Source organism: Pungitius pungitius, chromosome 14, assembly GCF_949316345.1.
Source record: "Pungitius pungitius chromosome 14, fPunPun2.1, whole genome shotgun sequence".
NCBI classification, from domain to species: Eukaryota; Metazoa; Chordata; class Actinopteri; order Perciformes; family Gasterosteidae; genus Pungitius; species Pungitius pungitius.
The window spans coordinates 433,721-456,436 of NC_084913.1; the positions used below are offsets into that span (position 1 = coordinate 433,721).

Below are 22,716 nucleotides of genomic sequence, written 5' to 3' on the forward strand. Positions count from 1 at the left end.
ATAACGATTTAAGAAAATAACCTCAAACTTTTATTACATTTGCAACTGAACTTTGACCTGTTTGTTAGTGTAAAAGTATTAGTGTTGTAACATATAAAAACATCAGGGTGTAACCTCTGGAGACAAAGAATCTGATCAGTAGAATAAACACAAACTTCGGTTCAAGTGAACTCAGGAACAAAATAAAATAACTTCTATTGCTGTTTGTTCCTTCAGAAAGTCTCTACGGTGTAACATTTCATCCTTAAAAAACATGCGGTGCTGAAACATCCTTAAAAAAACACGACTCAGGAGAAACTTTCGTTGTTAAAGATTCCAAATGATGGAAGCGTCGCTCCTTTAAGACCAGAGAGATTGTTGCATAAGAATAAAGGTGAAGGAGAAAAGTGGATTCAAATGCTTCATCTGTGGAGACGAGGGGACAAGGTGGGGGAAGAAGGTAGAGGTCAGAGGAGAAGAGAAAGTACAGAAGGAGGAGGAATAAGGAAGCAGAGGAGGAGAAGGAGAGCATCAGTGTGTCTCCATGTTGTCCATCCTGCGGTGAACGGCCTGCAGCAGCAGCAGAGAATATTCCTCCAGCAGAGCCGCCGTCTTCACTTCCCCCGGCCCCCCCTCTGCTCCCAGCATGCTCGGCGCGCCGACCGGCAGACAGTTAAGCTCCGCCCTCATGGCCTGGAAAGCCTCGGATAGGACGCTTGCCATTTGACGCTGGTCGGGGGAGGAGCCACTCACCTGGAGGAGAGAGACAGGTGAAGAAGGCGACCACGTTAGAACTCACCTGACAGATGATGGGGTTTTTTTCTGTTAAAAACTATTTGAAGTCAAAGTGAATCCAAAGGAAACCCTCCACTTCCTGTTAAACAAAAAAACCTGATTCTTTAAAGTAAAGCCGAAGATTCAAGTCTTCTTCAATGCAGCATGATGTTCATTTAGTGAATTATCAAACAGACCATAAAGCAGCGGATGCTTTAGGCCGGGGCTACACGCTGATTGACAGGTCTCTAACAGCCCATAAAGCAGCGGATGCTTTAGGGCGGGGCTACACGCTGATTGACAGGTCTCTTAACAGACCATAAAGCAGGTGATGCTTTAGGGCGGGGCTACACGCTGATTGACAGGTCTCTAACAAACCATAAAGCAGCGGATGCTTTAGGGCGGGGCTACACGCTGATTGACAGGTCTCTAACAGCCCATAAAGCAGCGGATGCTTTAGGGCGGGGCTACACGCTGATTGACAGGTCTCTAACAGACCATAAAGCAGGTGATGCTTTAGGCCGGGGCTACACGCTGATTGACAGGTCTCTAACAGCCCATAAAGCAGCGGATGCTTTAGGGCGGGGCTACACGCTGATTGACAGGTCTCTAACAGACCATAAAGCAGCGGATGCTTTAGGGCGGGGCTACACGCTGATTGACAGGTCTCTAACAGACCATAAAGCAGGTGATGCTTTAGGCCGGGGCTACACGCTGATTGACAGGTCTCTAACAGACCATAAAGCAGGTGATGCTTTAGGGCGGGGCTACACGCTGATTGACAGGTCTCTAACAGACCATAAAGCAGCGGATGCTTTAGGGCGGGGCTACACACTGATTGACAGGCCTCTAACAGCCCATAAAGCAGCGGATGCTTTAGGGCGGGGCTACACGCTGATTGACAGGTCTCTAACAGACCATAAAGCAGGTGATGCTTTAGGCCGGGGCTACACGCTGATTGACAGGTCTCTAACAGCCCATAAAGCAGCGGATGCTTTAGGGCGGGGCTACACGCTGATTGACAGGTCTCTAACAGACCATAAAGCAGGTGATGCTTTAGGCCGGGGCTACACGCTGATTGACAGGTCTCTAACAGACCATAAAGCAGGTGATGCTTTAGGGCGGGGCTACACACTGATTGACAGGTCTCTAACAGCCCATAAAGCAGCGGATGCTTTAGGGCGGGGCTACACGCTGATTGACAGGTCTCTAACAGACCATAAAGCAGGTGATGCTTTAGGGCGGGGCTACACACTGATTGACAGGTCTCTAACAGCCCATAAAGCAGCGGATACTTTGGGGGCGGGGCTACACGCTGATTGACAGGTCTCTGACAGCCCATAAAGCAGCGGATGCTTTAGGGCGGGGCTACACGCTGATTGACAGGTCTCTAACAGACCATAAAGCAGGTGATGCTTTAGGGCGGGGCTACACGCTGATTGACATTTGTTTCACAGATGCCCTCCTTTAGTTGAGTTCAGTTTTAAACGTTCTACCTGTAATGAATTTATGAACTTCAGGTATAAAAGTGACGACTCACCTTCCTGTACAGGTGTGTTGCTCTCTTGAAACAACTCTGCAGCTCATTGGTCAGAGCTCTGCAGGTCTCCACACTGATTGGCTGGTCTGGTCACAGAGAAAGAGAGAGAGAGGTTATGTCACTCTACCAACACAACGGTTAAAATATAACATTAAGTAAACATGAAGCAAGCTTTAAAAACTAAACCATTTACCAAATAAAGAAGTGAGAAGCTGAGATGAAGGACATTAGACAGAGGAGTGCCATCAGGGGAAGAGGAGAGGGATGAAGAGGAGGGGCGGAGCCTAGAGATGACAGTATGACAGGATGGAGGAAGATGCGAGTCCAAACCTGCGTTATCTCGTAGCTCCGTGACGCCGCCACCGCCTGCAAGAGGCTCCTCCTCCTGCCGAGGGGGAGACAGGGGGGAGACGCAGACCGGAGGAAGCCACACAGAGGAGAAGGAGGCGAGGGAGGGCTTGTCAGGGAGTGGTCTGCTGTTGCCGGGTATCCTGGCCTGGAGGCCGCGAGGGGGAGGAGCCACATGGTTACCAAGGTTACTTAGAGACGATGAGGAGGATGCAGCGACGACCACGGGAACAATGGCAACGTGGGGGGGCGTGGCCAGAGCAGCAGCGTAGGAAGGCACCACAGCAACAACAGGGGGCGTGTCTTTGGTCTGAGGGGAGGGGGTCACTGTTGACAATGAGGGCGGTGACGTCACTGGGGGCTCCTCGCCAGAGTCCGAGATGTTGATTCCGTCGCCCACGGAGACGGAGCGAGACATTTTGGCCATGGAGCTCGCCGTTGGGCTCATGTAGGAGCGTGACGCGGCCGGCGTGGAGGAGGAGGACTTCCTCGGGGTTGTAGGCATGATTGCTGCCTCCTGTAGGGGGGAGCTGGGTGTGTGAGGGGGAGGTGCTACTGACGAAGGGCGTACAGCGGGGGGAGGGAGGGTGGTGGGGCGCTGCAGCAGAGGGGGCAGATGAGGTTGGCCCCCTCTGGAGAGGGAGGAGTCACCTGAAAGATCGAGAGGTTTGGGTCATTATCTCACTTCACCTCAAAGAGGTCCTTTCTAGAAGCATCATAATGTTTAGTGTGATTTAAAAAGATGGATGGAGTTGCATCAACATCTGCATGTAATCAATACACAATAAATCAAATGAATTCAGAACTATTCAAAAACTCTTTGACGATATTCTCACCTGTGTGGGTCAGCAGGTTTTGGACTGACTGAGCCTTCCGAAGTCCGGATGAGGAACTCAGATGTGTGGCGGCGGCTCGGGCCGTCGGGCCTAGATTCCTCTTTGACTCCAACGTGGTTTGGACCCTCTTCTTTAGTGGCGTGGGGCGGTGGGTCTGCTCTGCTGCCATCTGGAGGTGACCTGGATCCTGCTGGTTCTGGCACTGTCCCTGGTCACAAACTGAAGAGGTTTGGTCCTGGTTCCACGAAACCCTCCGGTCCTGGTTATCATCCATCAGAGGACGGACCTCTGAGACCAGAGGACGGGCCTCCCCCCCCCCCCGGGTGGTCCCAGATGGGAGAGGAAACAGAGTCCGACTGAAAAAGAGAAACAGTACCTGGAGGTTCGAGTCTCAGTTGACTTGTGATATGCTGAGTCATTACAAAGTGTGGATCTGGTGTTTTACCTTCCAGATGGATTTTGGGAGAGAAACCTGGAGGAGATGCTGATGCTCTCGCTGGAGCTGTGAGAGGTTTTGCTTGGACTTCCTGTCAACACAGTTTATACAATTTACTCCACCAGAGTATCGCAGGTCAGCAACAATGTTGCATACAGACCCAAACACAAAGTGCAGTTAAACCAAATCTTGAACTTCTAGAGTTCCTAAAGTCAAGTCCAAGTCTAAAGACCGCTTATCCGCTAACCCAGGTCTGAGTCCAGAGACCGTTTACCCAGGTCTGAGTCCAGAGACCGCTAACCCAGGTCTGAGTCCAGAGACCGTTTACCCAGGTCTGAGTCCAGAGACCGTTTACCCAGGTCTGAGTCCAGAGACCGCTAACCCAGGTCTGAGTCCAGAGACCGTTTACCCAGGTCTGAGTCCAGAGACCGCTAACCCAGGTCTGAGTCCAGAGACCGCTAACCCAGGTCTGAGTCCAGAGACCGTTTACCCAGGTCTGAGTCCAGAGACCGCTAACCCAGGTCTGAGTCCAGAGACCGTTTACCCAGGTCTGAGTCCAGAGACCGCTAACCCAGGTCTGAGTCCAGAGACCGTTTACCCAGGTCTGAGTCCAGAGACCGCTAACCCAGGTCTCAGTCCAGAGACCACTTACCCAGGTCTGAGTCCAGAGACCGTTTACCCAGGTCTGAGTCCAGAGACCGTTTACCCAGGTCTGAGTCCAGAGACTGTCTACCTCAGTCTGAGTCCGAGGCCAAAGTCCAGATGTTGCCATGGGTTACAGACCTGATGTGGAGAGGTTGGCCAGTGTTACGAAGTGTTCCTTGAGGAATGCTTCCTGGTCTGGAGTCTGGGGAACGAGTTGAGAGGTTGTGACATCTGCTCCTACTCCTCCTCCTGCTCCTCCCTCATCTTCCTCGTCCTCCTCCAGCTCAGAGGAGTTTCCATCCACACTGAGAGGCTCTGTGGGCTCCGAGTCTATGAGGACAGAGACAGGTTAGCAGTGAGAGACGGACAAGAAAGGTCAGTCTGCCTTTCTTTATCTGTCTGTCTCTGTCTCACCGTCTCCTGCAGGTTTGTCTCTCTGTACCTGCCTGTGTCCTGCAGGTTTGTCTCTCTGTATCTGTCTGTGTCCTGCAGGTTTGTCTCTCTGTATCTGTCTGTGTCCTGCAGGTTTGTCTCTCTGTACCTGCCTGTGTCCTGCAGGTTTGTCTCTCTGTATCTGTCTGTGTCCTGCAGGTTTGTCTCTCTGTACCTGTCTGTGTCCTGCAGGTTTGTCTCTCTGTATCTGCCTGTGTCCTGCAGGTTTGTCTCTCTGTACCTGTCTGTGTCCTGCAGGTTTGTCTCTGTCTGTTTCCCTGTGTCAGTCTCACCGTCTCCTGCAGGTCTCAGTGGACTGGACAGCGTGGAGCTGAATCCCAGTGAGCAGCCGCTGTCTGGACTGGGTTTGTCCTGATGTCTGCCTGCAGCAGTAGGACACGCCTCCTTCACCTGGAACTCACTGACAGGAAGGGGCGGGGTTTAGAGGGGTGGCGTTCCAACATCCTACAAAGCAGAATTAATTCAAGTGGGACAAACTACTTCCTAAAATGGGACATTAAACTCTGACCCTCTATATTATACTCTTTATTAATTTTATTTTGTAAAGCCCAAAATCATAAATTGGCCTCAGAGGGCTTTACAGTCGACACAAACCCTCCCATCCCTCCTGCAAAGGATTGTGGGTCAGAGGAGACTCAACAGACCTTCCTCCCAGGCTCACTCTGTCCTCCCATTGGTCAGGGTACAGTGCCACAGCCTCCCTGTCAGGGCTGTGATTGAACAGCGGGATGAAGTCCGGCCTCTGATTGGTCCACGCCTCCCTGTCCTCTGCCTGGACACACACACCATGTTTGGACTTCAAGGTGCTCGGGGTCCTGTGACCTGATACCAGCTGGATCACTCACCCAGGCAGTGTTGACCTGCAGACTGACGGTGCTGCCCAGCTCCTGATTGGTCCTGTGAGGCCCCTCCCCCACACACTGGCCCATCCTACTCTGGTGACGGGGGTGGGGGCTGACCTCAACGGGGTGTGTCTTCACCTGGGGAAGTGGGATGAAGGGTGCTTTAAACGCGGTGTTTTCTTAATTAGTCTGTTGGTCGTTCCTAGCTGAAAGCTTCCTGACCTCTCGCTCCACCTGCTGCTCCACCTCACAGTACGAGTCCAGCAGCCTCAGGTCCAACATGGACTTCACCATCAGAGCGCCGTTACACGTCCTCCTGGACCAGCGGCGGCGGGGGAGACGCCTGCCCGACGCGCCCTGAAGAGAAGACATTGAGGTGCAGCTTCTACATTATTGTTTTATGCCTGTTCATTTTTATTTTTATTTTCGTTAAAGTGTTAATCTGTGAGATTATTGTGACCGAGGTGAATGCAGTGAAATATGTGAACGCAGCTTGGTCTCCTTCCGCTGAGCGTTGACCTCTGACCTCTGCAGCCACTTAGATGCAGAGAGCTTTTTGACAGAAGAAAGGGGACGAGGGTCAAACGGACCACTTTAGGACTGATGGTGCCTGGGACATGTTGCTAGCTGCTAGGCTAAGCTAGCTGCTAGGCTACTTACCATCCCAACATCTACCCTGTAGAGGACACCACTGTGTCCCTAAAGGACAGTGGTGTGGACACGTCCTGCTAAACGAGGGGACACTGTTGGCTTCAAACACCTCAAATGAGGGAGAGATGGGAGCAAAAAGAGTCGATAGTTCGACATGTTCCACCTTCAACATGATCACACAACAGTAATATACGTAAGATACACGCTTTCTAAAGTGAATTCACACATTTGTTCAATTTGCAAATAATGAATTTCCTGAGATAAATTAGTTAAGCGAGGGGCCAAGAATGGTTTAAAAGAGGGAAGGAGCTTCTTTAGCATAACAGTAGCTGTGTTCTGGTGCTCGGTCAGCAGGGCGGCGCCTTCCAATCCTGTGATTTTCATGGACAGGATTCACTCAGTCTGCAGCCTCCAACTCTCTCTGGAGCGGGTGGGATGAGGATCAGCACCTCAAACATCTGAGGTAGGGAGTGGGTCCTTACCCCAAGTGAAGGAGGTCAAGGACCTCAGGGTCTTGTTCATGTGAGGATGAAGATGGAGTGTGAGCTTGGAGAATCGGAGCAATGGGGGCGGTTTTACTCGCTTTACTGCCCCGTTGTGAAGAAAAGAGCTGAGCTACGGGTCGATCTTCATTCCTACCCTCACCTATGGTCATGAAGGATGGGTCATGACCCAAAGAACTAGGTCACGGGTACCAGCGGTCAAATGGGTTTCCTCAGGAGGGAGGCTGGCGTCTCCCTTAGAGATAGAAGGGTGAGAAGCTCAGCCAATCACGAGGACCTCGGAGTAGAGCCGCTGCTCCTTTGGGTTGAAAGGAGCCAGTGGAGGTGGTTTGGGCTTCTGGTAGGACGCCCCCTGGACGCCCCCTCTGTTCCAGGCACGTCCAGCTGGGAAGAGGCCCTGAGGAACACCCAGGACCAGAGAGAGATGATATCTCTGCACTGAGCTGCTAGATGTTCCCCAGGAAAGGGAAGTCTGGGGTCCCTGCTGGAGATGTTGCCCCCACGACCCATATATACATATAAATACATATCTATATATTAGGGCTGTCAAAAATAGCGCGTTAACGGCGTTAATTAGCTGTTTGTTGTTAATTACGTCAATTTTTTTGACGCATTTCAGGCATGCGCAGAAATTATTCAGGTCAGTAAAGTGCCTCTTCCTCTAGGGAATGCACTTCATCCTATACAACTCATTACTGCCACCTGCAGGCATACGTCAGGCCGTCAGGTTCAGCAAGTCGTTTGCGCCAGAGACCCGCACCTCCTCCTCCCCCCGGTTCTCGCGCAGCGGAACAGAGAAGAAGAAAAGCTCCGCCCAGCAGAGCTTTGCTAAGAAAAATAAATAAAGAGCAGCGCTGAGGTAAAGGAAAGACCATCGGAGAGACCCGTAATACTGTTCTGAAACATGCGGAGGAAGAGAAGCCAATGCGATCTAAATCCTCCCGGGTATGGGAATATTTCACACCGAAATGGGGGGTGCTGGCGGATTTCTTTGCAGCGCCAGTCGTTCTAATCGCCGCGCTCGACTTCAAGGTGTAACCTTTATTATTGTTCGGTCTGAAACGGCGCGCCCAGTGACGGGTGGTGCAGCAATATTGTTGTTCGGGTGGAAATCGGGAGAAAGGTCGGTCCGGGAGATTTTCGGGGGGGGCTTTGAAACATCAGGAGGGTTGACATGTCTGGTCATGTCTGGTCATCGCAGGAGCACAAACTCACAGCAGAGTGGGATAAACTGCAGAGGCTCGAGACCCTTCTAGAGCCATGCAGGGAAATCAGTCTGTAACTTATCAAATAACATTGCTTTGATTATTTTCTGAAATGAATTAAAAAATCAAATATCAATCAACATGTATTTATGTAAAAAATAATAATGATGATAATAATGATAATTATGTATCTGTGTCCTGTTATTTATCTTTAGTATGCATTTCAGAAAGAAAAAATGGTTAGGATTCAGGTGATTAATCATGATTAATCCACTGAAAATTCTAATTAATTTGATTAAAATTTTTAATCATTTGACAGCCCTACTATATATATGTTTCCTCCTGAGCAATATTCAATGAGACTTTTGTCCTCCGGTCCTGTGAGGACATTAAACTGAATGTCTTCTCACCTTCTCGCCAAACTTCTCCTCAGACGTTTCTGCAGAACAACCAAAAGAAACCGATTTATTTCCATCTGTAGTTTGATTTATGAGTGAAAACTTTCTGTCATGAACATTATTATTATTATGAGAACAAAAGGTTCCACATTAAGAGTTAATAACACAACTGCCCCCATAGCTAACTCGCTTTAGCATGCTGCGTCACCATAGTAACAGACCTGTGTCCTCCTGCAGGCATCCTGCTGTGACCATATAAGGACTCCTGCACTCCTGCTCCTCTTCCTCCTCCTCCTCCTCCTCCTCTTTGTCGCTGTCAGACGACATGTTGACGACACGAGGAGACGATGTCTCCTGGCTACACACACACACACGTGCACACACACACGTACACACACGCACACACACGTGCACACACACGTGCACACACACACACAGTTAATTTAACAAGTTAGTTCTGGTAAATGATCACATGACAAACACAACAGGCACTAAAAGCCAAATGTTTACCTGAGGTTCACCACTTTCTGCTGAGGTGCATTCAGGGAGGTTTGAGTGCTGCTGGGAGGTCGAAGGTCAGCGAGCCGCTGCCTCATCCTGATGGTCAACTCTGGACTGAGACGCCACACAAAGATGCAGCTACACACACACACACACACACACACACACACAGAGGTTTGACTAAGCGGTGTGAAGTGGTTCCTCCTCCTATAATAAGGCGATCTGATTGGAGGTCAGTGAGGACGTACCTGTCTCCGGACACTGTGATCAGGTGTCTGCAGTCACTGCTGAACTTCAGACCTGTGACTATCTCTGAGAGAGAGACCCACTGTGAGTACACACTCTCACACACACACACACACACACACACACACACACACACACACTGAGCATCATGGATCACGAGGGGGGGTTAAATGGTGGAACCAGGTCCTAAAGCCCTCCATGTACTGTGTCGTATGAACATCCTTGTAGCAACATGCATTCATTTTAACATAAATACGTGTGACCCCCCCCCTCACCCGAGTGTCCGAACATGGTGGCCACACACTCTCCAGAGTAGAAGTCAAAGATGCTGATGTTCTTATCTGAACAGGAAGTGGCGATGTAGAGACCCGATGGGTCGATCTGCACCTGAAGGCAACAGACGGGGGGAGTTAGCGCCGCACACATCTGCTGTTACTATGGAAACGTTGCTGCTCACCTTGATGAGAGTACCGTCTTCTCCCTGAGAGCCTTTATACATCTTCTTCTGTTTACCGTTACTGATGTTAAAGATCCTGTGGGGGGGAGGGGGGGGGGTCTTACATGTAATTCATGGACACAAAGACTAAGGTGCTTCCTGTCTCTACCTGATGCTGCGGTCCTGACAGCCCACCGCCGCGTACTTCCTGGTTGGTTCCACGTCCATGTCGTACAGGGTCGTCTTCCTCACTACGTGATGAGTGCGAGTGAACTCCAGCCCCTCCTCCGTCTGAGGGGGGGGGGGGGGGGGGGGGGGGAGAAGATCTTGTCTTAGGATGCCTGTACTTGGTCACTATCAGCTACTCGGTGACCCCCCCCATGTTGAGCCCCCCCAGGTGAAGCTCTCACCTGCTGAGCCGTGCGGAAGTAGACGCTCTTATCGGCCCCACAGCTGATCATCCTCACTTTGCCCTCATTGGCTGATAGACAGGAAGAACAGGTAGAGGTCAGAGCCATGACATCATTCACAGTGTGGGGTCAGAGGTCACAGGGTCTGACCTGCAAATCGGACGGCAGTGATGGAGGACGAGTGTTCGTCCAGAGTCTGAACCAGACTGTAGTCTCTACCGGCATCCAGCACGTGGATCAGCCGATCCCGACTGGCTGTGGCTAACAACTGGAGCCCTGGGGTGTGTGTGGGGGGGGAGGGGGGAGGGGGGGGGGGGCAGAGAGAGGAAGATGCTTTTAAATCACCTTTGTTCTTGATGTCACTCCTGCTGCGTGTGTGTTCAGGAGACTATATAGTATAATATATATATATATATATCATAGTATTTGTGTCACAAAGGTTGACTAAGTTGACATCTCTTCTGTACCCCCCCCCCCCCGAGTCAATACTAATAATTCTATCTCTGAATTTACAGCTTTCTAATCTTTGGACATCTACAGATCAGAATGTTCTTCTATTCTTCTTGAACATTCCATCGTAGCTCTGGCTCTGTGTTGAGGGTCATCGTCCTGCTAGAAGATGAAGCTCCGCCCCCCCCCGTCTCAGGTCTTCGGCCGGCCATCATGTTCTCATCAAGGATTGTCCCGTCTTTGTCTCTGTCCAGAGAAGCAACCCCTCAGCATGATGCTACACCCCCCATGTTTCTCCCCCTCAGCTGTGGATCTTTGAAGCTCCTCCAGATTTCCCATGAGCCTCTTGGTTGCTTCTCTGATTCATGTCCTCCTTGACTGGCTGCTCACTTTGGGTGGACGGCCTTCTCCTGGTGGGTTTGTGTCGTAGTCTTTCCTTCTGCTGATGATGGACCTGATCAGAGCTTGGCATATTCTTTTATGAGCTAACGTTGCTTCATCCTCAGCTACAACTTCCCAGCTGAGCTGCTCCTTGGTCTCCATGACGCCCTCCAACGCTCTCTGAGGCCTCCACAGAATCTACCCGGTCTACTAATGTGACTTGTGAAGACAATTGGTGGCACCAGATCTTTTTGAGGGGGTTCACAGTAAATCCATGTAAACTTCCAGATGTGTGTCTAGTGTTTTCTCACCCGTGTCTGGCTTGGAGAACTCCAGGCAGAGGATCTCAGAGTCATGAGCCTGAACATTCAGGATCTCCACCATTCCGTCCAGATCATGGATCCTACATTAGAAGAAGAAGACATCCACGATGAATGATGCAGCATTCTGATGCTACATCGTAGCAGGTGAAACTCAAAAAATTAGAATATTGTGCAAAAGCTCATTACTTTCAGTAATTCAACTTAAAGGGTGACACTAATATATTAAATAGACTCATTACATACATATTTTAAGCCTTTATTTTATATTATTTTTATGATTATGGCTATATAAGCAAGACTTCAGATTTCATGGGGCTGGGGAGTCTACAGCTGATCTTAGTGTGGGAATAGTCCAAGGTAGGATACCAGGGTGGGGGGGGGGGGCTATTTTGGGATGGAATACTAAGCTTGACTCATTGATAAAAGTGGTCAGAGTGGGTGTTGACTGGTGCATTTGGAATACAGTTTCCTCACAAAGGCTTCCCTTCATCTATTCCTATATTCAGCATCATGCTTCCTCTTGTCTCCGGGTCATTGGGGACATGAATGCTCATTATGTGCCAATCACATGACTCCGTTCTGTAAAGATGATCATGTGATGCTGTCAGGTGAAGTGCTTCTGCCTACAGACAGCTGTGCATATGACGTCATGGACCACTGTAAGTACAGCTGATGCACCTCCCTCATCAGGATGAATGGGCAGCAACAACTCATCACGTACCTTTTTCTATCTCCATAAATGTTGAAGATCTCCCAGAACTAACTAGCAACGGGATAAGTGTCAGTGAAGATGAACTAAACTGGTCAAGTCTCTCAAAGGAGGACTTATTGGACTATTATGCTCACACAGAAACATCTGTGAGATGCAACTATGTGTACAGATGTTAACTGTAAGGATGTGGAGATCTGTGCTCCATGTCTAATGATCAGTGCTTTGTATGAAGGCCCCACTACAAGCAGAACAATACGACTCAAAATGACCAAGAAGTTAAGAAATAATAATGTTGTTGATTTCTGGAAGGAAGTGAGAGTTCTTACCAACTGTGAAACATCTCTGCACTGTTTCAGGAGCATATTACTACATATAGTATTACTGAGTTATGGGACCTTATTTAACTGTTAGTGGGGACTTAAACCAGGTGGAAGATATTGAGACGGATGATGTCACCAGAGGTGTAGCAGGCTATAAGTAGGCTGGCTGATATCAGTGGGGAACAAAGCTCCTCTTCTCACCATCTGACTCAATGCTGTCTGTTTAAAACAAAGCTCCACATTGTGACAGGCCCATCGTCCAGCTCACCTGAGGACTCCCATGCGGTCTCCAGAGGCCAGGTGTTGTCCATCGGGACTGACCTTAAGGGTCCTAATGCCCGCTCTGCTCTGGTCAGTCTGCAGCCCGTCTGAGGCCGATGACCCCCCCTTCTCCAGGTTTCCACCCGTCACTGAGGTGCTCTCTGGGTCCAGGAGGGTGGAGACGTTGTCGTCCATGTAAATCACCTTCTGTAGATCCTGAGGGGTCAAAGGTCAGTGAGATCAGGAAGCGGTCAAAGGTGAGTGTAGGCCAGGTTGTCTTCTCGTACCTGGCTCAGGATGTTCCTGGTGACCAGCTTGTGTCCGTCGGTGTTCCACAGGCGGATGGTGTTGTCTGAGGAGCAGGACAGGTACGATCCTGGGGGGAGACGTGCCTCCCCTCCCCCCTCCTCTGGGTACACCTGTAGGAACGTAAATAGAAATGTTGTTTTAGAGCTTCCTCTCATGTGTGACTCCATTATTCTACAAAGACTTATTTTATTTAAGAGGGACATCGTTTGACAGGTCATAAGGAGGAGAACATGATGAAGAGCATTACATCAGCTGCAGACTAAACATGTTAAACATATATTCCTGCAGTAATAGACTGCCCCTTGACCTCTGACCTCTCGCTGATTGAGGCCTTCGTTGTGGACCCACTGACCTCCAGGCTCCACACGCAGGAGGAGTGGTAGAGGGCGGAGTAGAGTTTTCCCGCTCTGCGGGGGTCGCGGAGGTCACGGACGTCCCACACGTAGACACTGTGGTCGTTGTAGACGCACGACAGCCAGCGGCTGGCGGGGTCGTAGGTCACCGCCACCGTGTCCGGGTACCGGGCCTCCGGCCGGCCCGAGAACAGCTGACTGGGGCGAGACAGAAGGACGGCTGATGGGGCTGTTTCCACAGTAACCGCGTGTCCATGGTTCAGTGTGTGTGTGTGTGTGTGTGTGTGTGCCTGCGCGGTACCTGGCGTCCACCATGCTGGCCACGTCGGCCCCCAGGCAGTGGGGGCGGGGCAGAGAGCACAGGAAGTGAAGGTTGACGGGGCTGAAGGCCCGAACCGTCCCGTCAGAGCAACCACAGAAGATCAGCTCGTCTGTGACGGACAGACAGGTGGCCTGAGACGCCTGTGGGGGGACAGACAGGGGACACACAGAGAGACAGACAGGTGAGTCAGGTTGTCCACTGTGTACCGAGGACACCATGAAGATGAAGATGTGTTTGAAGACTTTGGGACGACTTTCCGGTTCCAACAGAGTAGAAATGTAAATGAAGTGAGAGAATGTGAGGAGACAAAGAGGCCGTTTACTGATCCTCTTTATTTTAGTTTATTCACACTGTAGTACTGCAATACTACAATACTGTAATACCAGAGTGCTGTGACACTGTGGTACTAATACTGATCAGTACCACAGTGGGAGCTGGACGTTAGGGGCGGTGCCTGATGCTGCTTTCAGGGTCCTCTGTGAATCACAGTGTGCAGGGTGAATTAGGTCTCTCAGCCAATCAGGTGGACGGTTTGAATGAATGACAGCGGCATGCTGTGAAATCAACCAATGGCGTGAAAGGAGGCCAATGGGCGTGTCTTGATCAGTCAGCTCAGCCAGTGAAGATTGAGATCATTTCCATCAGATTTGAGTCTGGTATAATAACTTAGTTTAGTGTTAATAAATCAGTGTTTCCCTAAACATTGTAGTTTAAAATCTAGGGGGAACACAGTGATGAATGATTCACACGTCTGATTATCATTTTATTACTATTAATTCATTATTATTTTAGCCTTAGCAGCTAAGAAGCTAACTCTGTAGTTACATCACGACTCTTTGCTGTCCACAGAGCCTTCACATCGTCACACTTGTTCTTCTGAGTTTGTTTCCTTATGGTTGAAATGCACTTATTGTAAGTCGCTTTGGATAAAAGCATCGGCTAAATGACAGTGGTCCAGCTATTAAATCATTGACATTTTGGGCTGAAGGATTAGCCCACGGTAACATTTAGCAAATTAGCAAATTAGCTTTTAGCTATTGGGTTGACACTTTAACTTCTGTTCTGTTAGCAAGCTCGCTGTTAGCAGCATGTTTTCAGCTAGCTAGCGTGTTAGCTCAGGTGGTCGTGCTTTATAGTTTCTATTTTGTGGAGCTAAATGCTAACAAGCAGCTTGATATATTGAGGTTCAGCTCATTGACTGATGTTGTCTTTTGTTTTGTTCGTTCTGGAGTAAAACCTCACAGTCTGTATTGATGATGATAAATATGGAAAAGGCCATGAGTCACAGGCTGAGCCAACGGAGTCCAGGTGAGGTGACGACTTACGGACGCAGAGTCGACTCTCTGCACAGGAAGCACGAAAAGAAACAGAGGAACTTCACATTAGAGCGATTCGGGTTAAAGAGACACAGAGATTGTTACCGCCTGTGACATCACGCCTGTGACGTCACACATGTGACATCACGCCTAGAAGCCGAACCCACCCGCAGCTCCACCCATTTGTCGAGGAGGCGCCGGTCGTTAAACTCGCAGAGCAGGCCAGAGGAGGTGATGCAGAAGGTGGAGGAGGCCTGTCGGCCTCGCCCACACGCCACGTCACTGAAGAAGTTGTTCCTGAGCTCCCCCAGCAGCCCTGAACGCCCCAGCAGGGGGACGGTGGCGTTGGCCTTGGAGGTCTTGCCGTGGTCCAGGTACCAGAACTTGACGTGGCGGTTGCCGGCGGTGACGAAGTAGGAGCTGTCGTCCGAGAAGGAGACAGCCGTCACTTTGCTGGACACCTTGTTGGCCGAGACGACCACGTTTTTCTGATGAGTGGAACAAAGACACCATCCGTCACCCGAAGAAGAAGGAAGCTAATATTAAGTCACATTTGTAAACTGAGATATCTGCGTAAAACTGTGACATTTTAAAATCCATTGAGATTTGGGCTTGCCCTACGCTGCCTGTCATCAGGGCGAGTCTCCTACGCGCCGCTTAACAACAGAACAAGAGCGACCAGCGGCAGCGTCCTTCCAAGAAGACCCGACCGAGAGAAGAACTAGAGGTGAAACAGCCGAACCCCACAACCAGACCACAGACCGGCATGAAAGAGAAGACGCACATATGACGCTTCTGTAGAGACTTCTACACCTGGGATGTTAGCTAGCTAGTTAGCTACATGCTAACACTGTCTATTCATGACGTCACCTGTTAACGTTAACATCGGTACCCAGCTGAGACGCACTCAGGACTGGTGAGGACACACAACCAGGACGTGGATGAAAAGAGGGACATTTCATCCCAAATAGTTCATTGTGTGGATAATTAGGTGTGTGGCTCCGTCCTCTTTCTCCTTTTGTTGCTGAATAAAGCTAAAACAAAAATGCTCAATTAGCAACATTTGGTTTACAGACAAACGAATGCTGCTGTTGTGTTAGCGAGTTAGCATGTTCTTAGCATGTTGTCAGCTAGTTCACTAATGTTTACCTATAGTAACTTTATAAAACCACTATACTCAAACGCACCACAGAGGTCACAATTAGAGGTCATGTGACATTAACAGAGGTCATGTGGTCTAAGGCTTTAACTCTCACTAAACTCATCCACAATGTTTATTATGGAACTACTTTTTTATTGTATACTTTTATATATTGATACCTTCATACATACATCATATATATGTATATTAATGTTGTGCAACAATTTATTTTTCTCAACAGGTACCAGCAAAACCCATCTATGGATCAATGAGTATCAGGTGACCCAGCACTCAGGACCTCTTAGTCAGTGAGAAGCTCAGTCAAAGTCATCAATAACTAAAGGAAGAAGAAGAGGAAGTTTCTCCATGTTCCTGTTCCTGTCTGCTGCAGCAGTGTCTCACCTGTGTGTGTGTGTGTCTCACCTGTGTGTGTGTGTGTGTGTGTGTGTGTCTGACCTGTGTGTGTGTGAGTGTGTGTGTGTGTGAGTGTGTCTCACCTGTGTGAGTGTGTGTGTCTCACCTGTGTGTGTGTCTCACCTGTGTGAGTGTGTGTCACCTGTGTGAGTGTGTGAGTGTGAGTGTGAGTGTGTGAGTGTGTGTGTGTCTCACCTGTGTGAGTGTGTGAGTGTGTGTGTGAGTGTGAGTGTGTGAGTGTGTGTGTGAGTGTGTGTGTGTGAGTGTGTGTGTGAGTGCCTCACCTTCCAGTTCCACACGTTGACCATCATGTCGTGTTGGTACCCCACGCTGACGATGTACTTGCTGTTGGGAGAAAAAGCCACGCAGGAGACGCCGTACTTATGCTCCTGCAGCTCAGAGACCTGAACCCGCTCTGACACCTCCCAGACTCGAACCGCCGGCATGTGACCGCTCTGAGGAAGAGGAGGAGGAGGAGGAGGTGAAAGATGGGTCCTGTTGTCTTTCTAGTGGATCAGTGAACCAATAAAGTGACTCACTTCTCCAGTGACGACGTACTTCCCATCTGGAGAAAAGGCCAACGTGGTGATGGCTTTCCTGAGACAGTGTGACGTCACATGTTAACCACGCATACCATTGGTGCTATGAATCATGGGAAATGGAGTTCCTATGTCGAGCTACAACAACGCTAATACAATAAATAAAGTAATAAAGTAAAAAGGCAGGAAGTGAGAACTGATGAAGCTTCACCTGGAGCTGTTGAAGATGTGAAGCTGTTTGTTTTTCCGAGGATTCAGCAGGACGACGACACACCTGCACACACACACACACACACACACACACACACACACACACACACACACACACACACACACACACACACACACACACACACACACACACACACACAGTGAGCGGCTGGACCAGTCTGTCTCTCTCAGTGTGGACCCATCTGTCTCTCTCAGTGTGGACCAGTCTGTCTCTCTCAGTGTGGACCCGTCTGTCTCTCTCAGTGTGGACCCATCTGTCTGTCTCTCTCAGTGTGGACCAGTCTGTCTCTCTCAGTGTGGACCCGTCTGTCTCTCTCAGTGTGGACCAGTCTGTCTCTCTCAGTGTGGACCCATCTGTCTCTCTCAGTGTGGACCAGTCTGTCTCTCTCAGTGTGGACCCATCTGTCTCTCTCAGTGTGGACCCATCTGTCTCTCTCAGTGTGGACCAGTCTGTCTCTCTCAGTGTGGACCCATCTGTCTCTCTCAGTGTGGACCAGTCTGTCTCTCTCAGTGTGGACCCATCTGTCTCTCTCAGTGTGGACCAGTCTGTCTCTCTCAGTGTGGACCCATCTGTCTCTCTCAGTGTGGACCAGTCTGTCTCTCTCAGTGTGGACCCATCTGTCTCTCTCAGTGTGGACCAGTCTGTCTCTCTCAGTGTGGACCCATCTGTCTCTCTCAGTGTGGACCAGTCTGTCTCTCTCAGTGTGGACCCATCTGTCTGTCTCTCTCAGTGTGGACCTGTCTGTCTCTCTCAGTGTGGACCAGTCTGTCTCTCTCAGTGTGGACCCATCTGTCTGTCTCTCTCAGTGTGGACCTGTCTGTCTCTCTCAGTGTGGACCAGTCTGTCTCTCTCAGTGTGGACCCATCTGTCTGTCTCTCTCAGTGTGGACCAGTCTGTCTCTCTCAGTGTGGACCCATCTGTCTGTGTCTCTCAGTGTGGACCAGTCTGTCTTTCTCAGTGTGGACCCGTCTGTCTCTCTCAGTGTGGACCCGTCTGTCTCTCTCAGTGTGGACCCATCTGTCTGTCTCTCTCAGTGTGGACCAGTCTGTCTCTCTCAGTGTGGACCAGTCTGTCTCTCTCAGTGTGGACCCATCTGTCTCTCTCAGTGTGGACCCATCTGTCTCTCTCAGTGTGGACCCATCTGTCTCTCTCAGTGTGGACCAGTCTGTCTCTCTCAGTGTGGACCCGTCTGTCTCTCTCAGTGTGGACCAGTCTGTCTCTCTCAGTGTGGACCCATCTGTCTCTCTCAGTGTGGACCAGTCTGTCTCTCTCAGTGTGGACCCGTCTGTCTCTCTCAGTGTGGACCAGTCTGTCTCTCTCAGTGTGGACCCATCTGTCTCTCTCAGTGTGGACCAGTCTGTCTCTCTCAGTGTGGACCCATCTGTCTCTCTCAGTGTGGACCAGTCTGTCTCTCTCAGTGTGGACCCATCTGTCTCTCTCAGTGTGGACCAGTCTGTCTCTCTCAGTGTGGACCCATCTGTCTCTCTCAGTGTGGACCAGTCTGTCTCTCTCAGTGTGGACCCATCTGTCTCTCTCAGTGTGGACCAGTCTGTCTCTCTCAGTGTGGACCCATCTGTCTCTCTCAGTGTGGACCAGTCTGTCTCTCTCAGTGTGGACCCATCTGTCTGTCTCTCTCAGTGTGGACCTGTCTGTCTCTCTCAGTGTGGACCAGTCTGTCTCTCTCAGTGTGGACCCATCTGTCTGTCTCTCTCAGTGTGGACCAGTCTGTCTCTCTCAGTGTGGACCCATCTGTCTGTGTCTCTCAGTGTGGACCAGTCTGTCTTTCTCAGTGTGGACCCGTCTGTCTCTCTCAGTGTGGACCCGTCTGTCTCTCTCAGTGTGGACCCATCTGTCTGTCTCTCTCAGTGTGGACCAGTCTGTCTCTCTCAGTGTGGACCAGTCTGTCTCTCTCAGTGTGGACCCATCTGTCTGTCTCTCTCAGTGTGGACCAGTCTGTCTCTCTCAGTGTGGACCCGTCTGTCTCTCTCAGTGTGGACCCGTCTGTCTCTCTCAGTGTGGACCCATCTGTCTGTCTCTCTCAGTGTGGACCAGTCTGTCTCTCTCAGTGTGGACCCGTCTGTCTCTCTCAGTGTGGACCCGTCTGTCTCTCTCAGTGTGGACCAGTCTGTCTCTCTCAGTGTGGACCCATCTGTCTGTCTCTCTCAGTGTGGACCCGTCTGTCTCTCTCAGTGTGGACCCGTCTGTCTCTCTCAGTGTGGACCAGTCTGTCTCTCTCAGTGTGGACCTGTCTGTCTCTCTCAGTGTGGACCAGTCTGTCTCTCTCAGTGTGGACCCATCTGTCTGTCTCTCTCAGTGTGGACCAGTCTGTCTCTCTCAGTGTGGACCCATCTGTCTGTGTCTCTCAGTGTGGACCAGTCTGTCTTTCTCAGTGTGGACCCGTCTGTCTCTCTCAGTGTGGACCCGTCTGTCTCTCTCAGTGTGGACCCATCTGTCTGTCTCTCTCAGTGTGGACCAGTCTGTCTCTCTCAGTGTGGACCAGTCTGTCTCTCTCAGTGTGGACCCATCTGTCTGTCTCTCTCAGTGTGGACCAGTCTGTCTCTCTCAGTGTGGACCCGTCTGTCTCTCTCAGTGTGGACCCGTCTGTCTCTCTCAGTGTGGACCCGTCTGTCTCTCTCAGTGTGGACCCATCTGTCTGTCTCTCTCAGTGTGGACCAGTCTGTCTCTCTCAGTGTGGACCCGTCTGTCTCTCTCAGTGTGGACCCGTCTGTCTCTCTCAGTGTGGACCCGTCTGTCTCTCTCAGTGTGGACCCATCTGTCTGTCTCTCTCAGTGTGGACCCGTCTGTCTCTCTCAGTGTGGACCCGTCTGTCTCTCTCAGTGTGGACCCGTCTGTCTCTCTTAGTGTGGACCCATCTGTCTGTGTCTCTCAGTGTGGACCAGTCTGTCTCTCTTAGTGTGGACCCATCTGTCTGTGTCTCTCAGTGTGGACCCGTCTGTCTCTTTTCAGTGTGGACCTGTCTGTCTCTTTTCAGTGTGGACCTGTCTGTCTCTCTCAGTGTGGACCTGTCTGTCTCTCTCAGTGTGGACCTGTCTGTCTCTCTCAGTGTGGACCCATCTGTCTGTCTCTCTCAGTGTGGACCCGTCTGTCTCTCTCAGTGTGGACCTGTCTGTCTCTCTCAGTGTGGACCTGTCTCTCAGCAGATAAAAACAGAAGAAGAAACAGCAGATTTGTTTTGACTCAGCTCCCCCGTGACATCATCAGCCCATCTGAAGAGGTGGGAGCCAATCAGAGGAGGAGCTGAAGAACATGTGTTGACATTAAGCAGCTGAGTCAGCGACCAATTATGTTCTTCATCAACACACACACTCTCATGCTCGTATTCCTGTCCTTGTGGGGACCACTTTTTTACCTCGTGGTAGATATAAAGACCAGGACTCCTAACGAGTCGCTGTGTGTGTGTGTGTGTGTGTGTGTGAGACGCCTTTAATCTGATAATCTGATGATGTCATTAGTCTTTAGAAGCCTGAACATGTCTGAGGTTTTAATCCTCTGGAATGAAGCAGCAGACACACAACAAGTCGTCCACCTTAACTTGCATCACAACGTGATTGAAACGTTTCTCATTTCAGTGATTCTGTTAACGTGCGCACACACACACACACACACACACTGTGTTCTCACCCGGCAGGATAAGCCAACAGTCCGGTTCGCGGGTCGCAGGCTAGAGCTCGGTTCCCTGGAGCCGTGATTCCCAAAACTTTCTCCAAGGTCACCTGCAGGGCAAAGGTCACAAAAGGTCATTGATCAGACAGGGAAGCAGAACTGCAATAGTAACTGGACCAATCACTGTGTGGTCCGTCACTAGCCCAGCTGTTAGCATGTTAGCACGTAATCAGTGTGCTGCCTCTGCGCTTTAGGTGAAGTGCTGTGCAACCTGATGCTAAGCTAACAGCAGCTACCTCCACCCCATTGTGTACATGTGTGTGTCCGCTCATTGGAGTTTTTGTTGTTCCGTCACATCGACCTGAGATGAATCACCAGCTGACTTTACAACCGACCCACAATCCTTCAGGGTGAGAAAGTTAACGTCACTTTAACAACAGTTCAACTGTAACATGAGTCAAAGCGCATCAATCATTTAAATAAGAGACATTTCTGAATAACTAGTTTTTCTTCTTCTGTGGTGAATCACCGGGTGGAGCCTCACATTCAAACACGTGGCCCTTGTTTAATTTAAAGCTCCACGGATGAACATTTTCAGACACAACACAATGCATTCTGGGAGCTTTAGAAGCTGGGAAGAAAGCAGCTACTGACATCTGGACAGAAGCCCTGCAGGGACACACGGGTCAACCGGAGAACTGGACCTTCAGAAACACCTCACAAAGTTTTATTTTGTAATACGTGAAGAGCTTTTTCATTTTTATTTTACCTGATAAAAGTCAAATGTTTCTGCCTATTGTGATTCATGAGAAACGCTAACTGAACAGTTTTTGTCTCAATGATTCAAAATGAACAAAATTAGGATTAAAATTATATTCAAATAATCACTCTTTTTGGTTGATTGACTTATTGATCAATCGACTAATCGTTATGATATGTCACAAATAAAAAATATCCAGTATTTCCATAATGTCATAAGATAAGGCCGACATCAATATGCAGCGTGTGCGCATGCGCCGCGCTGCGTCCACCTTGCCGCTCAGGTCCTCTTTGTGCCGCGCCGCGCCGCTCCGCCGCCTCAGTTTGATGGAGGGAGACCGCAGCAGGTTCTTGATGCGGCTCCGGATGGTTCCGCTTCCCTCCGCGGCCATCGCGCCGCTATCTGCCGCAGCTACCTGACGCAGTTAGCTGACGCAGCTAGCTCTTCGCGTCCGGGGCTCCTGTCTGTCGCGCGCTCCTCCTGTCAGTCATACCGTCAGCGAGCCGAGCCGAGCCGAGTCGGGGAAGAGCCTGTCTCGGGTTCTGGTTGGGGGCTGATCCGGGCCACGGGATCCGGTTCCGCTCCGCATCTTATTCCTCCGCCGCTGCGGAGACACGATGAAGAAGAAGCGGCTTGTACACACGAGCCAGACCGGACTGAGCCGAGCGCCCAGACCGCGTGCGGCAACGACACGAACACTTCCGGTCAGGCTTTTCAGAATAACGCCGTAAGGCACTCTGAGCGGTGATGGAAACGAGTCCTTCGGTTTCTCTTTTTACATCTGAGAACAGAACGTTCCGTCGTAGAGAATACATGAAATGATAAAGTACTAACTACACGATCACCGCATTCTGTAGTGCCACTTCCGCTCCAGTACGAGAACGACACGCCGTGCTTTTATTTTAACAGATAGAATCCGTGTCGTTTCTGACGCTCTTTGACGCTTCAACGGACAAACCGTCCAGCGGCAGCGCCCCCAGCGGCGAACACACGAACTACAGCAGGGGGCCTGGTTCTGTTATGGGTCCGATATTCTACGGATTAATAAATATAAAT

At 50.2% G+C, this 22,716-nt stretch overlaps 1 protein-coding gene across 2 annotated transcripts; it reads right to left on the reverse strand.

Moving 5' to 3' along the window:
- Positions 1-17: 17 nt before the first annotated feature.
- Positions 18-22,532, reverse strand: mapkbp1 (mitogen-activated protein kinase binding protein 1). Of its 2 annotated transcripts, XM_037486693.2 has the most exons (31): positions 21,932-22,532; positions 20,919-21,010; positions 17,256-17,318; positions 17,045-17,102; positions 16,790-16,960; positions 15,118-15,438; positions 14,960-14,977; positions 13,614-13,774; positions 13,312-13,510; positions 12,938-13,069; positions 12,658-12,866; positions 11,346-11,437; positions 10,354-10,479; positions 10,204-10,274; positions 9,963-10,084; positions 9,815-9,890; positions 9,633-9,744; positions 9,360-9,423; positions 9,121-9,249; positions 8,832-8,968; positions 8,623-8,651; positions 6,076-6,210; positions 5,857-5,991; positions 5,656-5,783; positions 5,284-5,411; positions 4,697-4,888; positions 3,923-4,004; positions 3,478-3,833; positions 2,624-3,292; positions 2,294-2,379; positions 18-732 (listed from the first exon to the last, which is right to left on the reverse strand). In XM_037486693.2, the coding sequence occupies exons 1-31, from the start codon at positions 22,049-22,051 to the stop codon at positions 511-513; spliced, it is 4,635 nt and encodes a 1,544-aa protein (XP_037342590.2). In that variant the 5' UTR covers positions 22,052-22,532; the 3' UTR covers positions 18-510. The 2 variants fall into 2 exon arrangements, with proteins under 2 accessions (XP_037342590.2, XP_037342592.2); XM_037486695.2 differs by lacking the exon at positions 14,960-14,977.
- Between the last annotated feature and the right edge of the window lie 184 nt (positions 22,533-22,716).

What these genes read in the sequence shown, in the direction of transcription:
- mapkbp1 (XM_037486693.2), bottom strand. Translation starts at nt 22,051, where the DNA reads ATGGCCGCGGAGGGAAGCGGAACCATCCGGAGCCGCATCAAGAACCTG. An exon ending in CCTGCGTGTGGAGCCTGGAG is followed by an intron (nt 13,070 to 13,311) that starts GTCAGTGGGTCC and finishes ACGTTCCTACAG; the next exon opens with GTGTACCCAGAGGAGGGGGG. An exon ending in AGGAGAAGTTTGGCGAGAAG is followed by an intron (nt 6,211 to 8,622) that starts GTGAGAAGACAT and finishes TCTTCTCTTCAG; the next exon opens with GGCGCGTCGGGCAGGCGTCT.